The 13,556-nt window shown below is 42.7% G+C and overlaps 1 protein-coding gene across 1 annotated transcript; it reads left to right on the top strand.

The window, feature by feature from the left end:
- The first annotated feature begins 864 nt into the window (after window positions 1-864).
- Window positions 865-8,614, top strand: LOC128724408 (uncharacterized). The gene is made up of 8 exons (XM_053818134.1): window positions 865-949; window positions 1,739-2,154; window positions 2,221-2,409; window positions 2,469-6,303; window positions 6,373-6,579; window positions 6,665-7,823; window positions 7,911-8,311; window positions 8,376-8,614. The coding sequence occupies exons 1-8, from the start codon at window positions 865-867 to the stop codon at window positions 8,582-8,584; spliced, it is 6,501 nt and encodes a 2,166-aa protein (XP_053674109.1). The 3' UTR covers window positions 8,585-8,614.
- The last annotated feature ends 4,942 nt before the right edge of the window (window positions 8,615-13,556 follow it).

The following is a 13,556-nucleotide window of genomic DNA, read 5'->3' as shown; positions in this document are numbered from 1 at the left end:
CAAATTATCGGTTGCTTATGTTGCTAGCATTTTTCCGTTCGTATCCTGTCATAATTCAAGACCAATTCGCACTGCTTTTGATTCGCATTTTCAGACTCTTTAAGAACCTACCTTCTTAAACATTCATCGAGTTTTTCACTCGGAGGCGAATATTATTCATTCAGTAGTGGATCAGCGATCCGGGTTTCGATACAGGTTCTTGAAGCTCTACGACGTTTTGAGGATCTGATTGCTCAGGATACCAGAGGCCCTTAGTCGATTATAAGGATGATTTGTGTCTGCGATTGATATCAAAGATGAAATGTTAATCATTTGGTATTGATAGCTACGCATACCCTTATTCCACTTTGCTAGTGTAGCCACTGTATTTTCCGCAGGTTGTTAATCGTCACGTCATTCATTAGCTGTCATATTTGCGAAGCAGGCGCTTTTTGGGTACTATAACCGTCCAATCACCTGGACATTTACCATGTGTGCCATCCGTTACGGATAGCTAGCTAGGAGAGCCAACACATACTGGGGGTACTGATTATTGTCGATATTTCCCAGTACAACGCACTGAATTGCTATCTGATTTCAATTTATCAGATAACGGAATCAATCAACGAATAGCCGATATTGCTGGTCATACAGCCGGGGGGAAGGCATCGAGCAGTTCCGCTTTGAGCCTACGATAACTATGGTTGGCCAGTTGTTCACCAGCTACACCACTAAAAGGACGCGCATGTCGGATCGGTCAGTGTAGTGCTAAAAATCGAAATAAAACCCGGCTGAAAGTCTAAACACACGGTGAAACGTCGCGAGTTCAATAGCAGTTACCTCGGTTAACGCTCTCCAGTGCCATGAGAGTGTGCTTGCCGTGCAATGGGCAGAGAAAATGATAATGTCCTTAGAGGATTTTCAATCGTGATTTTCGTGCTGTTTATTCTTCCATCCGTCAGTGCGCAAGGTGAGGAAGATTATCTCGTATGCGAATTCTTATCGAGTTTTGCTGCAAAATGTTAGTTATTTCATTGCCCATAAATTTATATATCGTCCTGCGACTGTCATACTAAACAGCAGTGCAAATATTCCGACAAAGTGGAACGAGTTACAAAAAAGAGATGCTATCACGGTGACAGGTACAATCATCGGCCATTCCTTGATTGGTTGTTGAAACAACCCATTAAAATGACCGCCACAGCAACTGTGGCAGTACGTTTTTGATGGATTGCGCCGTTCGTTCGGCAAACCAAAGTATCTCTTTGTGATCAATAGGAAATGTGATGGAGATGTAAAAAAACAAAAAAATAATGTGAATCACCCACAGTGGACGCAATCACAATCTTGAGCGAGATTGGTGTCACTTAACAATCAGGTGCAAGAAGATGTTAGATTCGTTTTATGATGCCGGCTGCCGTGTGCACATGTGTCCATTGCCTTTTGTGTATTTTGTCGTATACGCATCGACTCCGATATGGTTACAAACACGCTTTATTCAGCAGTAAAACGTGTGTTATCAGGGTTAATTAACGTATAATGGTCTACTATTGCCGGAACTTGTTATCGTATTGTTGAAACCGCAAATACGATTGGCGGTGTAGATACTCCCGATTGGCATTAGAAAGCGAATCGCGACCGTTGTCGTGGGTGTCACAAATCATGATTAAGTCCTTGAGCCTTTGAGCTAGTGAAGCTTGTAAGGTCTTAGTTTAATCTAAATAGTACAGTACCACTGGCTTTCGTCCTTTTCGTACAGAATGCTCATCACCCACTTTAACATTCGGTGGTCAGTTCCCAATTGGACCGGAAATATCAGCCACCGTCGGAAGCGGATATACTCTGGCGCAGCATGACGTGAGCAACATCCGTTCGGTTTCGGTCAAAGCGACGGCCACCGATCTGCCAGTGTACATTGATGCGCAGATCACCAACGGCAAGCTGACACTGACGACAAACCAGCAGTTTACGAACTACGAAAAGCTAGACGACAAGCTAGTGTTCTTCAACGTGGTCGTCTTCACCTGCGCATCCGGCGCTGTTCGTGAGATGACTTTCCGGCAGTCGATAAAGGAGGAAAACAACCATTCTCCACTATTCAGCATGCAGTCGTACGACATTAAGGTGCCACTACCACTTCCGAGAGAATTCAACATTCAGCAGTTCGTGGCTAACGTAAGGAATAACGGCAGGTTTTCGCAAACGTTCGATGGATGACCATTATAAGGATACATTTTCCAGGGACAAGGGGTTGTGGCAAACGATTACGACATAACGAAGAACAAGGTGACATTTTCCATCGATGAAAATGACATTTTCCTCGTGACATCATCGAGCGGATCGTCTCGCACGGAATTTGTGGCAAACTTGATCACGAAACAAACGCTAACGAAGATTCAGCCGCCGATCACGCTGCGGATAACTGCCAGGGTAAGTAGGATTTAAAGTGGTTTTCAAAGCTTGAATTCACAAAATTGCCCCCTGTTTAGGATGAATGGGTTCCGGCTAGAACATCGCAGGCAACGCTGACCATATCTGGAGATCCCGTGATCACGTTCATAGTGCCACCAGTCTTTGAGCAAAGCCTGTACAGGACCACGTACAAGATCGGCGATAGTTTTGCGCCGTTCCGAGTCAACCTGGTGTCAGGAACTTACGATTCAACAGTACGCTACGAAGTGACTGGAGAAGATGCAGCATACTTCCTAGCTACACCTGCGCAAGATGGCAATAGTGCCACGATCACGTTACGAGGAACTGCACAAATCCCAGAGAGCAAAAGCTTGCTGAGCTTTAGTTTATCTGCCAGCCGTACGGGTGCCGATAGTGCCGGATGGACGGCAGTGGTCGTAGAACTGACGGTTGAACCAAAAGTCGTCCCTTCTTTCGAGGCATCGTTCTACACTGGAACCATCGATAGTGGAAAAGTTATCAGCGTGCAGCCAATAAGGCTTGTAGCGTCGAGTAGCGATAGTAGCGTACAGGTGCAGCTAACTGGAGATGATGCGAGATACTTTACGATGAACTTTGGCAACAATCAAGTTACCATCGCTCCTTCTGGCCAGCTGACGGATGCTGTACTGAAGGAAAAAGGTTTCTTCCTGTTGGGTATTAAAGCGGACAAGCCAACCGTGGGTGCCGGTGAAACGTTACTAGTTTTGTCGGTCATGAAAAATGAGGCCGAAAACCCTCGTTTTGAAAAGACAGTGTATGAAGGCACGATTACGGAATCGGGGCTGCTGGATGTGGCGACAGTGAGAATTGAGCCTGGAAGCTACGTCCAGGGATTGGATTTCAGTTATTCAGGAGACGTTTCGCTGGTGTCGATTAGCGCGGATAGTAGCGGTGTTATCACGATACTTTCCAACGTGACTCCGGAGAAGCTGGCGGACAAAAGCTACATACTAGTGAGCATCGTAGCGCGCCTGGAAAATGAAGAAGTGGCGCATGCTGTGGTCATTGCTAAAGTGCTTCGTAGCCCGGTAGTGCTTCCAAAGTTTGTGAGTCCCTTCCTGGAAGGAGAACTGATTGCGAAAACGCTAGAAGTTCGTCTACCAAATGTTGAATTCGTGCGAGAATCCATCTCAAGTGCTACAAAGATAAGCATTATCGACAGCCAGTACTTTTTCGATATTCAGGAGTATTTTCCGGAAAACGTATTTAGACTGTATTTGCGAGGAAACGTAACGCGTGAACTGCTGCAAGGAATCGATCAAATTCCTTTAACGGTGGAGGCGAGTAACCCGAACACGGAGAAAACATATTGTATTGTTAGTGTGAAAGTTGTTCGAGCCGCAGCTCCGAAATTTGAGCGCTTGATCTACGACGGAATGATCGACGAATCGAAACAGTTAACGCAGGATGTGTATGCAAAACTCTCGTCAGATACTGCAGATGATACTGCTCAATATGCGATCGAAGGAGAAGATGCTAGTTTCTTTGTCCTGAATACTCTTGTGCCCGTCACCGAGGGTGTTCGAATCACGCTGAGGGCACCCCTTACGGACAACGAATTTGAGAGCCGAGAACACTTCCAGTTTACGTTGAGTGCCACACAACGAGAAGCGTCTGTTAGTGCGCTTGTTCCCGTCATAGTTTATGTAAAGAAACCATACGCTAAAATTCCAAAATTCCAAAAGCCTCTGTACAAATCACGGGTGAATAATGAGCTCAAACTGGTTCCTTTTGAACAAATCACCCTAGAACAGGGTAGTTATGTCGATTCGGCGACTGTTGCTATAAGGAACAGCAATACAGATCTGTTTATCGTGCAACGCCAGCAAGGAATAATAACCATCCAACTGGCAAAGGAATTGGACGAAACCTCCGTGAATGGCGTAAGTCGTTTTGAGTTTCTTATCGAGTGCACCAATCCGGGAATGGCTTCCGGATTTACCACCATATTGGTAGACGTTGATCACGTGGTTACCCCAGAGTTTTCACAACTTATCTACACGGGTATGGTGGACGAAAATGGAAAAGAAATTAACTTCGATAATAACATATCCCTACTGCCACAAACAATCGTACCGGGAACGCAATATAGCATAATCGGTGACGATAGTTCCCTTGTACGTTACACCGAGTCGAGCGATCAACATATCCTTAGCGTATATCTACGTGATGAAGTCACTCCGGCACAGCTTAAGCTTCGATCTGAAATAGGATTTGTGATCGTAGCCAGTAATCCTGGAAACAACCAAACGTCCCTGGCATCGTGCTCGGTGAAAATAATACGCCAGCAAAGGCCCGCTTTCACTAGCAGTTCTTTTCATGGAAAAATAGTCGAAGGGCAAACGGTTGTAGACTTTGGCGAAACACCGATAGCATGGGAAAGCGAAAGCGTAAAGGATACGACCAAGTTCACCGTTATCGACGCAGAGTCTAATAACTTCTTCGAAGCCATGGATCCTGGGAGTCAACCAACAGTAACCATACGTTTGAGATCGGGCATTAAATGGGATCAGGTCCGTTCAAATGCCTATTATCGCCTCATTCTGCAAGCAGAGACCCCTGGTAGCGAGCCATCGCAATGTTCACTGATAATTGATGTAGAAAACACGCTCGCCGTTACACCTGTCTTCACGAAATCAATATACCGAGGATCTCTGCAACAAGGCACACGGGAAGTGATCTTTTCGGCAGGCGACACCATCACCGTGCAATCGAGTACGATACTGCCAACGTTCCAATATTCCGCCTCTGAGGGTGATGCAGATTTCTTCGTTGTAGAACTCTTTGATTCCAACAAATTTAGGGTGTCTTTAAACGACAGCATCCCATCGGTAGCGATTGAGGGGCGTGATTTATTGAGCTTCATAATGACCATTAACAATGCGTATAGTGCGGATGACACAGCGACCATTGTGGTCACTCTTAAGCTGGATGATATAATCGTTCCTGCCTTTTCGAAGTTGCTGTACAGTGGAAGCGTTATGCAAGGGTCAAGTGACCTAACCTTGCCGGAAACAATCACATTGGGTACGGGAACATTTTCAGAAAATACCGAAGTTGGAATCGGCGGCATAGATGCTGCCCTATTTGCCATTTCAAGAGTGGGATCAATTGTCGAGCTGACTATCGTAGCGGACTCCATAAACTGGAGCGAACTTATCTCCAGGAGCTACTTTAGCATCTTCATTCAGGCCACAAATCCCGGAAGTGAATCGGCAACGGCATTCGTCGTAATAGATGTGAAAATGGTCCGACAACCTCAATTCGCCCAAACACATGCTAACGGACATATCGAAATCGGTGGTCGTGATGTCATTTTCGCGGAAGGATCAGAACTGCGAATTGTAGAATCCAGCACCGAACCAGGCTACCAATGGAACCTAGCTGGAGATGATTACCAATTGTTTGACGGACTCCTAGTAGATGATCTATTTAAGTTTAAGCTCAATGAAACTGTATCCGAGGAGCAGTTGGGCTCCAGGACACGCTTCAAATTTACCGTAACTCTAAAAAATCCAAACAGCAACACCATCGAGTCGACCGTGATTGTGAGCCGTGAATTACCGACACCGGTTTTTTCCAAACCATTATACACTGGATCGTTTGACACTGACCTTCGATTGGTACTACCCGACACGATAGCGATAACGGAAGAAAGTTTTTCAGCTGGAGTCCTTGTGACCGTGAATGAATCAAACGTGGACTTCTTATCTATCGAGCAAACCGGCCGTCAAGTAGTGCTGCGGCTATCTCGCTCACTTTCTTTAGCAGATTTTCAAGGGTTACAACTGGTTCATCTATCTCTGGTGGCAAAAGCAGCAACAGATATTGAAGGCACGTGTTCCCTTGTGCTCACCATTCCTGACGGATGTATGTATGATAAGTCACCAAACTGTCCATCACGTGTTTAACCACTTACTTTACTCACTATATTTGTAGCTCCATGTACACCTTTGCCCCCGATAGTGGATTGTTCTGGTTGCTTAAACTGCACGACAGGAGGAACACTTGAGGATGTACCGGTGTTCGCCTACGGCAACTATCGCTTTCAGTTGAGAAGTGATACCAGTGGTATTATCGGTTCTGTGACAGCAACGGTGAAGGATCCAACGGCCGTTGTCCAGCATCGGTTAGATGGTGTAGATGGTGAGTGTTTTTATCTACCAAATCTGAGTTTAGTACATATTCCTTGATAATAAGAATTTCTGGTTTGTTTGTTTATTTTAAACAGCATATTTAAAGCCTCATCTTTCCATAACAAATGAAGGAACGCTATCTATCGCGGAACCTATCATTCCAAAAGTGTATCAATTTCTCGTGCACGCAACAAACTCGGCTGCTGGTAAACAATCTACGGCGAGTGTAGTGTTGGATGTTTTAAATGAGTATGAATGTACAGAGGGCGAAAAGAAGATCACTGTCGAACAGGTGCTGCAGGTGGAGCATCTGGATGAAGAAATGCCTCATGGAACCATTTTCCCAACGCGTATATCACCATCCTGTGCATACGAACTGATCAGCGAATATCCTACCGATCCTGAACAGGCGTATTTTTATATCGATGCCGAAACCAACTGGCTGGCATCAAGGAGTTTCGATCGTGAGAATGAATTACTCTTCGGTGGAATGACAGTTCCACAGTTTAAATTGATCTTGAAATTGCAATGCCAACAAATCGACGAGTCAAACGAAACGGTCCGACGATCGATTGTACGACGTTCTCTGGTGGAAACGGATACAATTAACTACGCGTCGGATATAACCGTTATCAGCATAATCGTGGACGATGTGAATGATAATGATCCTGTATTTACGCAGCCTGATTTGGTTCCCGGAAATACGGAGCACATCGGTTTTCCGGAGCCTTCACTAGCTACTAAACTTATGCTGACAGAACTGACGCTAATACAGGCCACCGATGCGGACGAAGGTTTGAATGCAAAAATACGCTATAGCTTAGCTGAAAATGATCATTTCACAATTGATCCCCACACTGGCTCCATTTATCCGGTCATCGAAGCCTTGCGTAACTTCAATCAGATGGAATTGTCGGTTACTGCAACGGATTGTGACGGTGCCGTGTATGGGCGTAGTACAACGATTGCATTAAATGTGCACCGATTGAGTGAGGATCAAATCGCCTTTCTTACTATCGCGAATGGTGACGGGACAGCGGCGGCGGAAATTATCGAGCAAATAAATCGTCAGAGCACCATCAAGCTGAAGGTTCTTCGGCAGGCGTTCATACCAGAATTAGAACGACCATCGCAAATCCGAGCCTACGGAGTTCTTGAAGGACATCAAGCTGGTGATAGCAAGAGTGCCGTGCGATTATTGGTTTATGCTCTTGACGATAACCATCAACCATACCATACAGATGCGATACGAAGGTGAGATTTAATACCTTTCGATAATTGTTGAATTTAAATATATTATTTATTTTAATCGAATTATTTCAATTTATTCCATTTGTATAGCGCAATCAGAATGGCGTTACCGGAACTCGATGCTTCAGCAATAAGATCGTTCAATGAAGCCGTATGTTACGCGAATGGAAATCCGTCGTGTCCATCATGTCCAGATGAATTAACTGGCAGTTCCAGCAACACCGGCTTAATAGCTGCAACATCAGTATTGGGAGGATTACTTCTGATCTGTCTGATTGTTGGCAGTGTGCTTTATATGCGCTTCCTGCGGCCACTGGGGAAAAATTCCACCGACAGTTCCTCGGATATAGTACAGCTGGAAAACGATTTCGACCCTTCTCCGCCATCATCTCCTACAAATTTGGGCATGCGAAAGGAGCAAGACACGTACGCTACAGAGGAGAAGCTAGATCGTAAAATATCCATCAATATTGCGGGAATCACCATGCAAGGTACGAAGGGAGGTAGCTCAGCATCTTAACTATATGTATTAATTTGTGATGCATATTTTTGCAGAATCAGAGGATACAAATCAGCTGGCCCGATCATTAACTAATCGATTAGACGAGGAAGATGAATACGGAACCGTCCAGCGTGGAGCATCACCATCCGAACCAAGCGAGCCAAAAAATGTAAAATTCAACGAAGTAGTTGAACGGATAGAGGTACAAGAGCATCATAGTGAGGACGAGGACGAAAGTTCTGTGTATGAAGAAAGACTGTGAGGGAGCCGCTTGAAGCAAAATTAGTATTATTACACGTTACACCGGATGCACTAGAAAATACTGTTGTATGAAAAGACACTAAAAATAAATTTCTTGAAGAAAATAACATTTTACTTTGTGTTAAGAATTTGGTCGAAATTTAAATGAATTGCCATCCTTACGCTTAAGGTTATCTGCGATGCTGCTGGAAATGCTTCTTGTTTTAGTAACATTGCATTTTCTGATTGTTCGAATGGTTCTGATATAAGTGAAAAAGGATGCATAATGTTGGGAGGAATCCATTAACATTTGACCATTAATGACCAATGTGCTAACTGTGATTCACATTATATTGGCATTTTTACTACAACAAACAGGAACCAAAAAGTACACCATAACTAATAAGAAACCATAAACCTCTTCACGGTTTTGCCCGAGCAGTGCTCGGTCTCGGACAGTTTTGATTAACCCCTTCGCAGTCCTTAAATTTTGAAAAAAGGGTCGAAAAATTGTCACCCTTTTTTATTTGTAGTTTGTAAAAAACGTGGAAATCCATAAAATTAAAAGTTGTTATTCATTTTTGTTGAGATTTTATAGAGTTGTTATTCATTTTTGTTGAGATTATTTTATAAAAATGATAATTGCTTCAGTGTTTCAGGAAAATTAGTTAAAAACTGCTTGATTGTTTTAAATAACAATCAATTCTTTTATTTTAGTGATAACATAATCTAAATTTCATCGTTCATTTTCTTTTGCCAGGTGCAAGGAATGCTATTCAGAGTCTTTTAATAATATTTAGTTTCTTTGCGTAGATTTTTACCGCACTTGCTTCTGCACTCTCTAAAAAGTTCAATAGTTTTCTAAAAAGTTCAATAGTTTTTTATTATATTTTGATGACGACCTGGCCGTATTGTTCTTAAAACTAAATTTCTTGTTCATAAATACATAATTCATTCTTGTTTTATAATTTCGCATAGTCCATGGCTGGTGGGCATTTCCTTCCATCAAAAAATTGTATTAATTTATAAAAATTTTACGATTCAAACAAAAAGTGAAAAATCACAACACATATATTCATGGAGAATCTACGCATGCTCATAAAAAATTAAATAATAACAAGGCACTTGTGGAAGAATAAAGTTTAATCAAAACTGACCGAGCACTTGGGTAAATCAGTAGATACACGCTTGCATGCAACAAATCCATAAAAATAAAGCCTACGCTCGTCGCTAAGCGGTATCGATTCGACGTCGGATTTTGAACACCAAAATCGCCAAATTTGAATTCGCTAGTAACGAGAGATCATGCGTCGAAGAGGATGCATGTACCAGCTGGATTATCGCATTAGATTTAATGGATTTCCCCTCCAAATATTATCGGTACATATCGTCGATCTTTCTGGCGCATGATAATCAGCATCCCATCTCGTTTACTTTCATTTGCTATTGATCGCATCGTTCTAAGCACACTGTAGGATCTTCTTAAGCGTCTTATCTTGCTGGTCATAATTCGGTCGCAGTATTTTGCCGGTCGTAATAAATTGTCGGGCTACATAAATTAAATCCTTTTATGACACAAAACGAAGTTGCAAACTGTGTGCGATAAATTTCTGTTACTTAAACCACTGTTCTCCATATCATTGAGCATCTTTTTACCACTTTTCGTATAAATTCCGGTGACCCTCCTAACCAAGTACGGTTTCGAAATCGTTCCGATATTGGTGGACCATCGATAGAATTTTGTGAAATCCACGTGCGTAAAAACTACGCGCAACGACGCTAGATTTGGCACTGCTGATAAAAAGCGTGCGTCATGGGCTTAAAGATTACTATTTCGGATAACTGGAGAAACACGTGTGCGCAACAAGGACAAGCTACATTATTTTGTACCAGGCGAGCGTAGGAGGTGATCTTTGCCTGAACTATGGAGTGATGCGTGCTAGTTGGACACCGTGTCTGATCATCCCGCTCTTTTCATACAGGCTTGTGGTAAAAAGATGCTCAATGATATGGAGAACAGTGGTTAAAATAACACAAATTTATCGCACACAGTTTGCAGCTTTGTTTTGTATCGTAAAAGAATTGAATGTATGCAACCGGATAATTTATTACGACCGGCAAAATACTGCGACCGAATTATGACCAGCAAGATAAGACGCTTAAGAAGATCCTACAGTGTGCTTAGAACGATGCGATCAATAGCAAATGAAGTAAACGAGATGGGATGCTGATTATCATGCAGAAAGATCGACGATATGTACCGATAATATTTGGAGGGGAAATCCATTAAATCTAATGCGATAATCCAGCTGGTACATGCATCCTCTTCAACGCATGATCTCTCGTTACTAGCGAATTCAAATTTGGCGATTTTGGCGTTCAAAATCCGACGTCGAATCGATACCGCTTAGCGACGAGAGTCCCGTGGGCTTGATTTTTGTGGATTTGTTGCATGCAAACGTTCATCTACAGATTTGCCCGAGCAGTTCTCGGCCGGTTTTGATTTAACTTTATTCTTCATCATTTGCCTTGTGCACTGTTATAATTTCTTTTTTTATGAGCATGCATAGATGCTCCATGAATATATGTGTTGTGATTTTTTACTTTTTGTTTAAATTGTAAAATTATTATAAATTATTACAATTTTTTGATGGAAGGAAATGCCCACCACCCTTGGACTATGCGAAATTATAAAATAAGAATGAATGAATTATGTATTTATGAATAAGAAATTTAGTTTTAAGAACAATACGGCCAGGTCGTCATTAAAATATAAAAAAAAACTTTTGAACTTTTTGACTCAAGTCACGAGAGTGCAAAGTTTGTTGTTTGTGCAGAAGCAAGTGCGATAAAAATTACGCAAAGAAACTAAATATTATTGTAAGACTCTGAATAGCATTCCTTACACCTGGCAAAGGAAAATGAACGATGAAATTTAAATTAAGTTATCACTAAAATAAAAGAATTGATTGCTATTTAAAACAATCAAGCAGTTTTTAACTAATTTTCCTGAAACACTGAAGCAATTATCATTTTTATAAAATAATCTCAACAAAAATGAATAACAACTTTTAATTTTATGAATTTTCACGCTTTTTCCAAACCACAAATTAAAAAGGGTGACAATTTTTCGACCCTTTTTTCAAAATTGAAGGACTGTGAAGGGGTTAATATAAGTTCTTTTTTTACTTTTTTATTACATTTCATCAACAGACACTGCACAACATAATTGATTATTTATTATACATCTTTTTGAGAATCTTCATTGGTTTCGCTAAATAATTTCAGTTATGTACGTCTTTAACATCCAAGAATAGGATGTTTCAGTCGATCGATATTTATTTAAAGGAAGGCTGGCTGTTGGTCATAATTTGCTCGCCTTAACAAATAAATTAGCTAGTACATAGGCCTGGATCTTGAGTTGAATTGAAATTGGTACAAAATATTGAACGATACAACCATCAACCGTTGGATACAACGATAACATCTCATATATTCGATTAGGATATTGGGGTTTAAATAGTTTTCCCGTTTATAAATTGTAGTTCTCGTAGTGTTATCATAAGGATTGTACCAACAATTCTATAATGCTGGCTGCATAATGCTTGTAATATAGAACAAAGAGAAAATATAAAAAAAAAACAATATATTCTAAATAGATGATTTGAACACGATTTGATGCACCGGAATCAATAACACCCCACGCTAGCATTTGCCATTTTACCTACAATAAGAGCAGCAATCAATTACAGTCGATGCAAAATTTCTTTTTTTTTCGTTACACAGAAATGCCTACTGCGAGTACTAAATGGATAAAATTCGTCATTTAACTCATCGCTCAGCGCCAAAGCATATAACGTTTAGTAAAGGTACGTTTTTGCTCCCACGAAAAGGTACCTTTACACTGTGATCGCACCGTTACATGTTATCTGATCAATGGACAGCCGGCGTTACAGAATCTCATCCTCACTGTCATTGTCCCGGTAGACGATCGGGGAGAGACTTGGCGATCGCTCATTGCGAAACGGTGGCGGTTGCTTCTGCTGCAACGCCTGTCCATCTTGCGCACTGCTGCAAACGAATCGATGCATCTGTTTTGGCTGCTCAGCGTCGACTCTGTAGATCACTCTGCCGTTGCCATGGCGACCAGGCGCTTCCTTTTGGTTAGCATCCAACGACGAACCATCGCTCGTCACACTCTCCAGCTCACTGTCGTATCCGTGGAAAGCGTTGAACGTCATCGTCGTCGGTGCACCATACATAGTGGTCAACGAGGGCATGGTTCTGTTTTTCAGCGCCTTTTCGACTGCTTGCCCGATCTGCGAATACAACTGCTGGCTGCTGATGATGCCCATGTTCGGTGGATTCTCTCGCACAAGTCCAAGACCGATCACGTCCGGACACGACGTATGAGCACTCAACCGACGATCCGACAGATCGGTTCCATTTGGCATCTTGCGCAAGGATGCCACTGGAGGTGGAGTCGGTGAAACACTTCCGATCTCGGATCTTGCCGGCATAAACAACGCATTGGTGGTGACTTGCTGTTGACAGGATTCGACGTACATGCGACTGAATGGACTGAGCAACATTGTAGGGTTCACGTTTTTAGCATTCCCATGATCAGTGCTCGTACCCTGGTTTTGAGTGCGAGTGCCGAACAACGGCTGATCCTCCTGGCTACAGATCCGCATCCTTGTAGGTGTCAGGAAGGTCGTTTCGGTCGACTTGGAACATTGGGAAGGATACCGAGGTGGCGATCGGTACGGGAAATATTTCTTCTCGCCGGTTTTAGCTAATGGCGATGAGGGTGGTGATGGCGTTTCTGCGACGTGTATTTGTGGCAATGGGGTCTTCGATCGAGTGCTCGATTTACGCCGCTTGCTGGTAGACGGCGGTGCAGCATTGGAAGGTGGTTTAGAGGATGCTACCACAGCGTCCAGGTGGTTTGCTGATTTGGGGGCACATTCTCCTTGTTGCTTTCTCGGTCGCAG

The sequence above is a fragment of the Anopheles nili genome, chromosome 3 (assembly GCF_943737925.1).
Source record: "Anopheles nili chromosome 3, idAnoNiliSN_F5_01, whole genome shotgun sequence".
Classification (NCBI taxonomy): Eukaryota; Metazoa; Arthropoda; class Insecta; order Diptera; family Culicidae; genus Anopheles; species Anopheles nili.
The sequence above is the reverse complement of the archived record's forward strand: the minus strand, read 5'-3'. Positions and strand labels throughout refer to the sequence as shown.

Coding starts and splice junctions, on each gene's coding strand:
- LOC128724408 (XM_053818134.1), top strand. CDS start 865: ATGGGCAGAGAAAATGATAATGTCCTTAGAGGATTTTCAATCGTGATT. Junction 6,580..6,664: donor TCGGTTAGATGGTGTAGATG/GTGAGTGTTTTT, acceptor TATTTTAAACAG/CATATTTAAAGCCTCATCTT. Junction 8,312..8,375: donor TGCGGGAATCACCATGCAAG/GTACGAAGGGAG, acceptor ATATTTTTGCAG/AATCAGAGGATACAAATCAG.